The 11,905-nt window shown below is 42.0% G+C and overlaps 1 protein-coding gene across 3 annotated transcripts in view; it reads left to right on the top strand.

The window, feature by feature from the left end:
• The window catches only part of F2R (coagulation factor II thrombin receptor), an 18,175-nt gene extending 6,895 nt beyond the window's left edge, over positions 1 to 11,280 (top strand). For 2 of the 3 annotated variants that reach the window (XM_059694284.1, XM_059694286.1), the window contains exon 2: positions 7,950 to 11,280. In XM_059694284.1, the coding sequence (XP_059550267.1) occupies positions 7,950 to 9,142 (1,193 nt within the window). In that variant the 3' untranslated portion in view covers positions 9,143 to 11,280. The remainder of the gene's footprint in view (positions 1 to 7,949) is intronic. The other variant, XM_059694285.1, reaches the window with a different exon arrangement.
• Positions 11,281 to 11,905: the final 625 nt, after the last annotated feature.

The raw sequence follows: 11,905 nt of genomic DNA, 5'->3' as shown, positions 1-11,905 counted from the left end.
CAGCTTGATATCGGGAGGAAATGGTGATGATGACCAACTTTTACGGTAAATTCGTTTTCATTTTAACTGGAGGTTTTGGAGGGCAGAGAGCAACACTCCCAGGACACTGAGCTCAGGGCCTGTAACTTTGGGTGAGCACCGGCCTAGGGAAGTGTGGACCACGGGGGAGTCCGAGTAGTTCCCAGAGAGGCCAGATGGTGTCTTGGCCCCCTGTGCCAGGCCCTGGCCTCCCGGAGGCTCCAGGCAAGGGCCCCCCACACTTCCCTTCTGTCATCTTTGCACCCCCCTCAGGTCTTGGGTACAGTGGCATTTACATTTTCCCTTTGTCTTTACTTTGCACTTCCCTGTAACGCCTCTCTCCCAGCTTCCTCCTAGGTTTGCTTTCCCGTGCTTCCAGCTGAGTGGGATGTGGGATGGAAGGATGCAACCTCTGATACTGGCAACCTCTTACTCTGCACGGCAGTGTTTCCCACTTCGTCCTTTAATTCTGCCTTTTCCACAGCCAAGATTTTTGTTCCCTTTCTGCTCTTGCTTCTACTCCATCTTGAGCAATATTTTAAAGATTTGTTTTTCTGTTTTGTTCTTGAATGTCTCTCGAGGACATCTGTCCTGTCTGTGAGGGCTGGGCTGTTGGTATGTGGTCGGTGGGCAGCAAGGGTCAACAGGACTCCTGAGTTCTCCAGCAACACCTGTGGGCATCATTGACTTAAGTTACACATTCACATGGCCATGTACTCCCTGCTATTGTTAAAAGGATGGGCAGGTTCATTTGTTGGGTGAAATTCTTAAAAAAAAAAAAAAAAAAAAGTACTCTTTTAGGAGGTCCTGAATTCACAAGTTGTTTTTTGTTTGTTTGTTTGTTTTAAAGAGACTGGGTAGTGTGGTGTGGTTCAAAGGGATGAGCTTTGGAGTCAGGCAGATCTACATTAAAATCCTGGCTCCTCCACTTACTAGCTGTGACTTTGGATGAGTTACTCAGCCTTTCTGTGCCTCCGTGTTGTCCATAAAGTGAGAGTTATAATGCTTATGTAAAAATGTTAGCGTTACATGAGGTGAGGTAAGTGAAGTGCCAGACACACAGTAGGTGCTCAACAAATGTGAAGTGTTTTTCAGACACCAGTTCCTCCATATTCCAAGAAAAGCCTTAGGAGTTGCTATCAAATTCTCTAAATGTAAAACTGTGTTGAAACAAATGTTCAAGAACCTCTCCCCCTTCAAAACAGAAGAAAAATGAAAGCAAAAACCTTTGCCTTAGATTCCAGTGGCAAGTAAATATGCAAAAAAAAAAAAATTGGGGGTTTTACATGTACTTTTTATTATGAAATTTTCAAAGATACCCAAAAATAAACAGTATAATTACCGTTCATATCTTGTTTGTCTATACTCTTGCGTTTCTTCTCCACAAACTGGACAAATTTTAAAGCAAATGCCAGACATATCCTTTCATCTACAAATATATTAGTATATATTCTTAGAGATATTACCTCCTTTTTTTTCACATCACCACAGTACTATTATAATACCTACAAAACTGAACAATTTCTTAACATCATGTACTGTTCAGTCAATGTTCAAATTTCACTGATTGTCTCATAAGTACCTTCTTTACAGTTGGTTTAATTTGAATCAGGATCCAACAAGGCCTTTTACTGCACTTGGTTGATATGTCTCTGAAATCTCTTTTAATCTGTAACTGTTTCCCCTCTCCTCCTTTTCCATTTCTATTTATTTGTCAAATAACTGGGTCATGTCTTATAAACTCTCCTACATGCTGGATCTGGCCAGCTGCATCTTGTAGGATTGCTTCACAGGCTCATATGTCCCCTGCACTTTTTTTTAATATGGTCGGTACATTTAGAAACTAATCAAATTCAGGTCTGGTTTATGCAAGCGTACCTCATCAGTGGTGCCCTGTACTTCCTATTACTTCACCTCCAGGTTATCTCTCTCTCTCTCTCTCTCTCTCTCTCTCTCTCTCTCTCTCTCTCTCTCTCTCTCTCTCTCTCTCTCTCTTTAGATCTTAACATTGCCCAGTGGATTCAGTATTGTCAGCTTGATCCAGCCAAAAGTTCATCATCCTTTCACCTAACAGTTTTAGCAAGCACTGGTGATCACTGAGCTAAATTCATTATTACACTAAGAGCTTCAACATGAGGCTTTTCTAAATCTGTTATGGCATCTGTGTTTATGAACTAGAATTATTTTATAAAGAAGAACTTTTACTGATTATTTGGTTTCCCTGAAAAGGCAGGATAAATGCTTCAAACTGGTCTTATTTACCAGTTTTCAGGCCTGGTCCTCTAATTTCCCCCAAAGGTGACCAAAAGGGCTTTATTTTCCTTTTAGTATCATTATGAATGCATGGATCGCAATGCATTTGTCATGTTTCAATTGTTTCGATGCATTTCCGCCATTATTCTTTTGGTGGTTGATTGTCGCACCTTGGCCAGTGAGAGTCCGGTCAGATTGACTCCAGAGTCTTTCGGACCTGATCCTAATATTTGTTGAGGATGCTCAAGGCTCATCTTGTATATTTCCTACTCCAGATCTGGGACCCACCATTTCTTTAAGGAGCACTGGTCTTTCTCATTGGAAAATGGCATGTGTTTGCAGTTGAGGCTGTGTGGCATTCCAATAACACCACTGTTTTCCCTCAATGGAGCTATAGTGGGAACCTAGCCAGATTGAGGACCCTGTCATGTGTGCAGGGACCTTCCCCCAATGGAGCTGCTTTTCTTTTTTTCCATCATCCTCTGTTTTATTTCTCTTTAGCTTGTAGTGTTGATTCACTAGTGGAAAAGCGCAGGGTACAACTGTCCGGCTCTGTGTGGGCAAGGTCCTGGAACTTCTGCTTTGTTAATTCCCAAAAAGCCCTCCTGGCAGAGCTCTGCGTCAGAACCGAGGCTGGCGTGTCCCTGGAGGCTGGCCTGGCGTGAATCCATGGGACCCTGAAAGAGCATCTCGTTACCACTCTGCTGCGAGGCCAGATCTCGTCCAAGTCAGAAAAAGCATTGCCTGGTTTGCTAATGTTTTCAAATCTCTGGAGCTAGAGAGACCATCTTTAAGCTATTTAGCAATATGCTACATTCAATAACAAAATGACTCTTCTAGAGTCATTTAGAGAAAGCTAAATGAAGTGCAGTTTAGCAAGAAGTGTGAGAATTGATTTTAGGACGTGGCTGCTTTTTGTGTGAAGCCATAACTTAACAAGAAAAGCACCAATGAGTTACAAGCGCTTCTGGCGTGCTGACAGGCACTTTCTTCCTGACCTGTTAGCTGTGCTGGGACCGGAGGAAAAGCCAGATGCCCAAACCTCAATTTCAGCCTAAGGGCCGTGAGCTGGCTGGATATATCTAGTCACCTGGAACTGGTTTTTGTTCTTCTTTTGTTTTTTTAAAGAAAAAGTTTATTTGGAGAGTCACAGAGGTCGGGAAAGTGAGCCAGTTGGGTATGGGCTTAGGAATCAAGTTACTGAAGCAAAAGTAGGGCCCTGGGAGCTTAGGAAGAGAAAGGAAAATGTAACACCCTGTGGGGGGAGAAGGCGGGAGGGAGAGCTGGCTTTTTTAATTTTTTTTATTTTTATGCTGGTACATACTTAAACAAGCAAAGAAGTTTGCTGACATTCTTTAATTCTACAAAAGCCTTTAGAATATCAAACCTGTAGTGTCAAGAAAAGGTGACATCTTGGGCAGTAATATTTAATCAACAGATTCTGCATTCTGAATGGGCCCCAGCCCAGCAATTTCATGTTTCAGTGGGTATTAGTGATTTTGTCATAAACACCGTAGAGCCCAAGATGGCCTAGCCCGGGGAGGAGTTTTTGAAAACAAATACTTATTGCCAAAGTACTAATTATAGAGTAAATACTAATAGTTTGTTTTCAGATCAAGTGATAGTATCTATGAAGCTTAGTTATGAGTGTCTACTAGTTTTCAAATTTATCACTCCTCGCCGAAGCCGGTTTGGCTCAGTGGATAGAGCGTCAGCCTGCGGACTGAAAGGTCCCAGGTTCGATTCCGGTCAAGGGCATGTACCTGGGTTGCGGGCACATCCCCAGTAGGAGATGTGCAGGAGGCAGCTGATCGATGTTTCTTTCTCATCGATGTTTCTAACTCTCTGTCCCTCTCCCTTCCTCTCTGTAAAAAATCAATAAAATATATTAAAAAAAATATTTAAAGAAAAAAATTTATCACTCCTCTAGGTAGTGTCTTAATTCATGTGTGTGTGTGTGTGTGTGTGTGCTTGCACACACATGCACTTTTTTACCCTGCACACATGACAAAAGTCCTTAATCTGGCTAGGTTCCCAAAACTGCAGAGGAGATCTGTGTTATTTTACAGTTCCTCTGGGTCAGCATTTTTAAGGACACATATCTTAGTGGTACTAAACTGCCAGCACCCATTCATTCTTTCTTTCAGCTCCCACACATTTGTTTTGACCTTGAGGGTAGCCTCCCGTTCCCCGGAGGCTATCAGGACCAGTGTCAGACCTCCGTGCGACTGGGTCAGGATGCACACAGAATAAGTTAGGTGCATCACAGAGGGAAGAAAGTGATACTTCTAGAAAAGGCTGCGAATTTGAAATCTGATTTGCAGCTCTGAATGCTGGGACTACACACTTTACAACCCGTCCATGTCCCTTATCATACGGAAAAAAAACTAAGCATTCCTAAATAGGAGAGAAGAGCAACCTAGATTCCATTTTAATTTAAAATAATTGAGAGCGAGTCTAAAAGCAAGCTACATTGAAGTGAGTGGGGCAAGATAATAATTTCTTACACTGATTAATTTTTATAGTTTGCAAAGTGAATGCATGTCCTGTTTCATATTTGTAGACCAGACAGGTATTAGAATCACTTAATGGCTCTGAGACTGAGTTCAGAAGGGGCAAGTGACTCCTGAAAGAGCCAACATGAGAATGCAAATCTGTAATTAAAAACCAACTTAAGGAACACTTACCATGTGCCCGGTGCTGGAGATTCAGAGATGAATAGGACCAGTTTATTACCCTGGAGGATTAATCTAGACCACGGGTGGGCAAACTTTTTGACTCGAGGGCCACAATGGGTTCTTAAACTGGACCGGAGGGCCGGAACAAAAGCATGGATGGAGTGTTTGTGTGAACTAATATAAATTCAAAGTAAACATCATTACATAAAAGGGTACGGTCTTTTTTTTTTTTTTTTTTTTTTAGTTTTATTCATTTCAAACGGGCCGGATCCGGCCCACAGGCCATAGTTTGCCCACGGCTGATCTAGACATACGTGTACTCAGAGGCTCATCACGAGAGACATTTGTCCTTTCCCAGTGACAGACCTCCTACAATGCTACCCCTTCACCCTCAGGGGCCCACTCATGACCTTGCTGAGGTAGTTTGATCTCAACCCCTTACTGCCAGGCCCTGCCCTGCTCCTATCAGTTGGTATTACTCTAGATTTAATCTTTATTTTGGAAATATATGCTAATTTATTGTATTTTATTTTCTGGTTCTAGAATTTTCATTAATTACTTTCTTGGTATTTTCTACTTTTTCATTTATTTCAATGAAATATTTTTCTTTACTTCGTTGAGCATCGTTGCAATACATCCTTTAAAATCCTTACCTGCCAATTTTAACATTTGGTTCATCTTGGGATTGGTTTGCATTAGTTATCTTTTTTCTTAAGACTGGGTCACACTCTCTGATTTTTTTTTTTTTAATATCAAGTGATTCTGGATTGTGTGCTAGACATTGTCATACTTTAAAGACTCTGAATTTTGTTTTATTCTCACAAAGAATTTTGGTGTTTAACTTTTACAGACAATTAATATCTTTGGACTCAAACTGCAGATGCTTCCTAATGAACAGAAAGCTCTAATAGCACCTAAGTTGTCTTATCTTTCCAACACATGCATGGTTCATTCACGAGTCATCCAAAGCCTGAGGCAGAAATTACATTGGAATTTAGGGCTGCCCCTCTCTGGGAATTTCATCTCACTTTTCAGTTCCCATGGTTGCCCTGAACTCTGTCCTTTGGTTCATTAGGGTAGAAGGACTGTGGGCTTCCTATCTGAGTCTTAGCCATCCTTTATGTCACTGACTTTGACCTTCTCTCAAGCTAAACACCAGTAAAAACAAGAAACCCAGTGGTGTCATCGACTTTCAATATCATTCATTCCTCCCCTCCCAACACCACCCTGGGAATCTCAATGCCTTTAGGTCATTGATTTCAGGGAGGAAGGGGTTTGTAATTTTATTCTAAGGGATGGTTGAGCCTGGTAGGACCTCACAGAGCCATAGCAGAAGCAGAACTATCTTTTTCTTTTTTTCAGAGAGGAAGGGAAAGAGAGAGAGAGAGAGAGCTAGAAACATCAATGATGAGTGAGAATTACTGATTGGCTGCCTCCTGCATGCCCCCTACTGGGGATCAAGCCCACAACCTGGTCTTGTAACCTGACCGGGAATTAAACTGTGACCTCCTGGTTCATAGGTCAATGCTCAACCACTGAGGCACACCGGCCGGGCCAGAACTATCTTTTCTAGCATTATGCCTTTGTGTGAGTTTCTGTCTGCAGGAAGGTTCCACCCTGAAAAACAAAACCAAAAGTTTGAAAATCCACTATATTTATCCCATTTCAAGCCAGTTTTTACATTTTCTAACATCAGTAATAGGTGACCTGCAAGGCCAGTCTTTGTTGTGAACACTGCCAATGTCGGAGACCCTGCCCTTTTCCCTCTAGGTGTCTCTCCCCACTCCTCAGCTTCCCAAGACCAACAAAGGCCCTCTGTCTGACTCTCCTTAATGGCAGGATTTTAGCAAAGCTTCTTGGAAGGAAAAGCTGGTTGAATGCCAGCAGCTAAGTGTTGCATTTCTTTGATGAACATTTAAAATGGATGATTTTGGTGGAAGAACATTATAAAAGGAGGAAGCATGCAACTGAGCCTTTATTTTGACTTCTGGCTGATACTCAAAGAGCCTGGCTGGCCTGGCATCTGCCACAATGCATGTAGCATTCTGGAACTAAGCCAAGGAAGGCCATCTGCCTGGACCATCTGTTACTCCACTGACCTCCTGAGGAAGGAGACGAGGAGATAACTGGGGTTCCTTGTGGTTATATTAGAAGATACCCCGAGTGACAGTGGTTTGGGCCCAGATAGGATGAAAGATTTGGGACGTTCTGTTGGGTAAACAAGCTAAAGATAGTAGAGGAAAACTACAGTCACATGGATAATGGTCATGGCAATTGGAGCCCTTGGTCCTACACTGAATTTCCCTGTCACTCCATAACCTTTAAGAAGTCTCCTTGCCCTTGCTGGTTTGGCTCAGTGGATAGAGCGTCTGCCTGCGGACTGAAGGGTCCCAGGTTTGATTCTGGTCAAGGGCATGTACCTTGGTTGTGGGCACATCCCCAGTGGGGGGTGTGCAGGAGGCAGCTGATCGATGTTTCTAACCCTCTATCCTGCTCCCTTCTTCTCTGTAAAAAAAATCAATAAAATATATATATTTTTAAAAAAGAAGTCTCCTCAATGTTTGATGTAATTTCCCATTGAATGGTATAGGTTTCAAGGAGAAACTAAATGGAGAAAACGTAGACATGAAGGCATGTGGAGGTAGGAGAAGTCATATAGCCTGGAAATGATTCGTTTATGTAGATGGTGGTTACTATAGTGTAGAAATCACTTTTTCCCTTCATGTCAGGTTCTCAGGCCAGATCTTGAAAAGTGTATCATTCGCCTCTGTTCCTCTGAGGAGCAGAGTTTTGAAAGTGTTCGCTTGTGTCAAAACATAATGTTTTTTGAGTTAGCTAATTCTCTGATAAAGTCTGCAATCCATCTGTGCATCACCTGTTGTTTCCCACCCACTCTCCTCATAAGAAAACAAAAGCAACAGTAAAATGCACTCTCTATTTGTCTCTTGAGCCTTTTTAATTCATTCTCTTTTAAATTTTATTTAAAAAAATATTTTTCAGATTTAAAAGCAACAAATGCTACTGTGGTTCCCCGGTCATTTTTTCTCAGGAATTCCGAGGATAAATTTGAGGCTTTCCCATTGGACGACGACGATGAGGACAAAAATGGAAGTGGGTTACCTGAAGACAGATTAAGCTCCATCAATCACAGCAGGCCTCTTCAAAAACCACCCCATGTGTTCATCTCAAAAGATGCCTCGGGCTATCTGACCAGCGCCTGGTTGACTCTCTTTATCCCCTCCGTCTACACTGGCGTGTGTATAATCAGCCTTCCTCTAAACATCATGGCCATCGTTGTGTTCATCGTGAAAATGAAGATCAAGAAGCCTGCCGTGGTGTACATGCTGCACCTGGCCACGGCAGATGTGCTCTTCGTGTCTGTGCTCCCGTTTAAGATCAGCTATTACTTTTCCGGAAGTGATTGGAAATTTGGGTCTGAAATGTGTCGCTTCGTCACCGCAGCATTTTACTGTAACATGTATGCTTCCATCATGCTCATGACAGTCATCAGCATTGACCGGTTTCTGGCCGTGGTGTATCCCATGCAGTCCCTCTCCTGGCGTACCATGGGGAGGGCGTCCTTCACCTGTATGGTCATCTGGGCGATGGCCATCGCGGGGGTGGTGCCACTTCTCCTCAAGGAGCAAACCACCCAGGTGCCTGGGCTCAACATAACCACCTGCCATGACGTGCTCAATGAAACCCTGCTCACGGGCTTTTACGCGTATTACTTCTCGGCCTTCTCTGCTGTCTTCTTTTTTGTGCCGCTGATCATTTCCACGGTCTGTTATGTGTCTATCATCCAGTGTCTGAGCTCTTCCACAGTCGCCGCCCAGAGCAAGAAGACCCGGGCTTTGTTCTTGTCCGCGGCTGTTTTCTGCATCTTCATCGTTTGCTTTGGACCCACAAACGTCCTCCTGATTCTGCATTACGCGTTCCTCTCTCAGAATCCCAGCACAGAGGCTGCCTACTTTGCCTACCTCCTCTGTGTCTGTGTCAGCAGCATAAGCTGTTGCATCGATCCCTTGATTTACTATTATGCTTCCTCTGAGTGCCAGAGGTACCTCTACAGTATCTTCTGCTGCAAAGAAAGTTCTGATCCCAGTAGCAGCAGTGGTCAGCTGATGGCAAGTAAAGTGGACACCTGCTCTACTAACCTGAATAACAGCATATACAAAAAGCTGCTAATTTAGGAAAGCGGCTGCTGGAAGGTTACAGAGAAATATTTGAAAAAGCAAAGAACCTGAGGATTCTATTAGTGCCTGCCAAAAAATAGTATTTACTCTTTTAAACAATAAATGTGTGATTTGCATGCCTCCTTCTTAAGAGGGCCATTAAGGGTATATATTTATTAGTAACAGAAAAGGATAACATGAATAGAAAACAGTGCTATTCCAAGACAGTATTGCCAATGCTACAATAATAACTGAATATTACTTTTTGATATATTTAGGTGACTTACATATATGTGTGTGTATATGTATATATATATACTACACATGTTTGCAATGCAGTATAGAACAGACACTTTGAAACCCTCTTTTTCCCCCCAAGAGATTATGAAAAAGAATTATGATTCTCTGATTTAATATGCAAGGTCTAGGTTGGCGGAGGTTAGCCCAGAGCATCTGAAGATGTCCATCTGTAGGGAAGGATTCTGTAGTTTGGACTTACACGGCTTTTGCAAATAAGTTTATTTTGAACTTGGTCAACAGCTTTAAGTTATTAAGAGAGAACAGTGCTATCTATGTGTAGAAAAAAATCTGTTTTTCATTTTAAACATATCAAAGTTTGAATTCTTTAAATTATGGAAACATGATATGGGTAGCATTTTTTAAAAAAAATATGTTTTTATTGATTTCAGAGAGGAAGGGAGAGGGAGATACAAATATCAATGATGAGAGAGAATCATTGATTGGCTGCCTCCTGCACGCCCCCTACTGGGGATCAGCTGACACTCTATCCACTGAGCCAAACTGGCTAGGGCTGGGTAGCATTTTTGATGTTTTACACATTGTATACATAAACCAAGAATGAGCATAGGCCCCACTAGTGACCTGAGGTTGGCCCCGGATAGAGAGCTCCAAGCAGTACATACTAGGCAGGGTCGCTCCAGACCCTGCAGCTGAGCCTCCCAGAGAGCAAGGAATCCAGGACCACCACATGCACTCTCCTGGGGTCCCCTCAGGGGTTGGCTATGAATGACCGAGTTCAGTAGAAATTGGCAGAATAAGATGTGCTATCCCAGGAGATAATGAATATGAAACACTTCTCTGCCCAATCCTTTTAAGAACAGAAAGAAGGCACGTTCACTTCCGGCAGTTACCCTGCAAGGTCCATTCTCAGATGGAGGCAGCCATGCAGCAAACATGACCACCCATTATGTGCCCGGGCACTCTGATGGGCGCTGGGCAATAGAGGTGACTAAGACTAGGCCCTCCCCTCCAGAACAAAGCAGACCAGACACAGAGTGTGATGTGTACATAGTAAGTCTGTCGTTATGTAAAGAAGTGTTTTTAGCCAGATGTCATCCAGCCAGTTTCACACAGCCTGTCAGTTGAAAAACTTTGAACATTTGGATTACTTGTTCAGAGTTTTGGATTACTGCTACAAGTGGTCATAACTTGAGATTAAAACACAATACAATACAGGAAGTGCATTTTTGTAAATAAGTCCTTCAGTCTATATACATGGACACTGTTTATTTACAAATGTTTTTAATAAATTACCCAGACCAGGTTTTAAAAAAGAATTATGTCAGTCTGATTAAAAATAACTGAAGAAAATTAAATTGACTTTCAGTTCTAGCAAAATTATTCTATATTTTCCACTCACTTTTCTTAATCGTTAATGAGATTATTTTTAAAGCATTTTTTAGCCCCATATTGAGTGTCAAGTATAGAAAATCCTCATGGATTTGACAAAATAATTTGAAAATTAAGTTGAAATGTATCTTTTTTTTCCATATGGGAAAAAAAAAAATGTTGGCACCTTAAATCAAAAAATGGAAATTTCCAAGGCAAATGCTTATTTAAAAGAACAAACTATTTCCAAATGCCTTAGAATAATTTACATTAAAGTGTATTGTAAGTAGAAGCTAACATTGATTTTATTAATTTTGTTGCTATATTCCTTTTATCTAACTCAGTGGAGATTTGCTGTCATTGTTTATTCAGTCTGTAGATACATATTAAAATTCCTCTGACTTAATATGACCATCACTACTTTATTATCAGTCTGTACTTGTAAAATATTATGTCACTGTTTTTATGTTCTCGCTTTTTAAAAAATGTGTGTAACCTGTATTAATAAACAAAAAGTTTGCTTGGTACCTGTTTGGAACAGATCTTTATTGGTATCTTTCAGGGCCCTGACAGGAAGGCCAGTGTAAAGGTTTAGCTGAAGAGCGTTTAACGAAGAGGTGATTTGCAGAGGTATGGACTGGGTTAAGTCACCCACGGGTTAGTGAAGCTCCCCCGGGGACTAGCAGTTGGGGAAGCTGTTACCAGCCCAGGACCACAGGTGGAGGATGGATACCCTGACCCCCATTCTCTGATTTTTCACTGGTGCCTCCCATTGCTCCTGATCTTAACCCAAACCCAGAGGTCAAGAGAACCTGGGTGACGTAGTCGATAAAGGACCATGGAGAAGGGATGGGGGTGGGGGAACACAATTTCTACCGAAGGCATTGGGTGGTTCGCTTTCTGGGTCTTTTTTTTTTATCCCTTCTTAGGAAAATTCAAGGTTATATCATTGATAATATGTTCAGGTTCTTAGGTTACAGGGACAGAGGATAGAGTCTACAGTTCCTTCTTAGAGAGAAACAAATATCAGAGCCAGGATGATATATTGAGACCCAAAAAAGGGATGTCCTTGAGTCACGATCCTTTGCCATCAACACTCTCTGGGGTAGAGGGAAGGAGGGGAAACCTTAAGCAAAATGAGAGTTGAAAATC

Source organism: Myotis daubentonii, chromosome 4, assembly GCF_963259705.1.
Source record: "Myotis daubentonii chromosome 4, mMyoDau2.1, whole genome shotgun sequence".
Lineage (NCBI taxonomy): Eukaryota > Metazoa > Chordata > Mammalia > Chiroptera > Vespertilionidae > Myotis > Myotis daubentonii.
The sequence above is the reverse complement of the archived record's forward strand: the minus strand, read 5'-3'. Positions and strand labels throughout refer to the sequence as shown.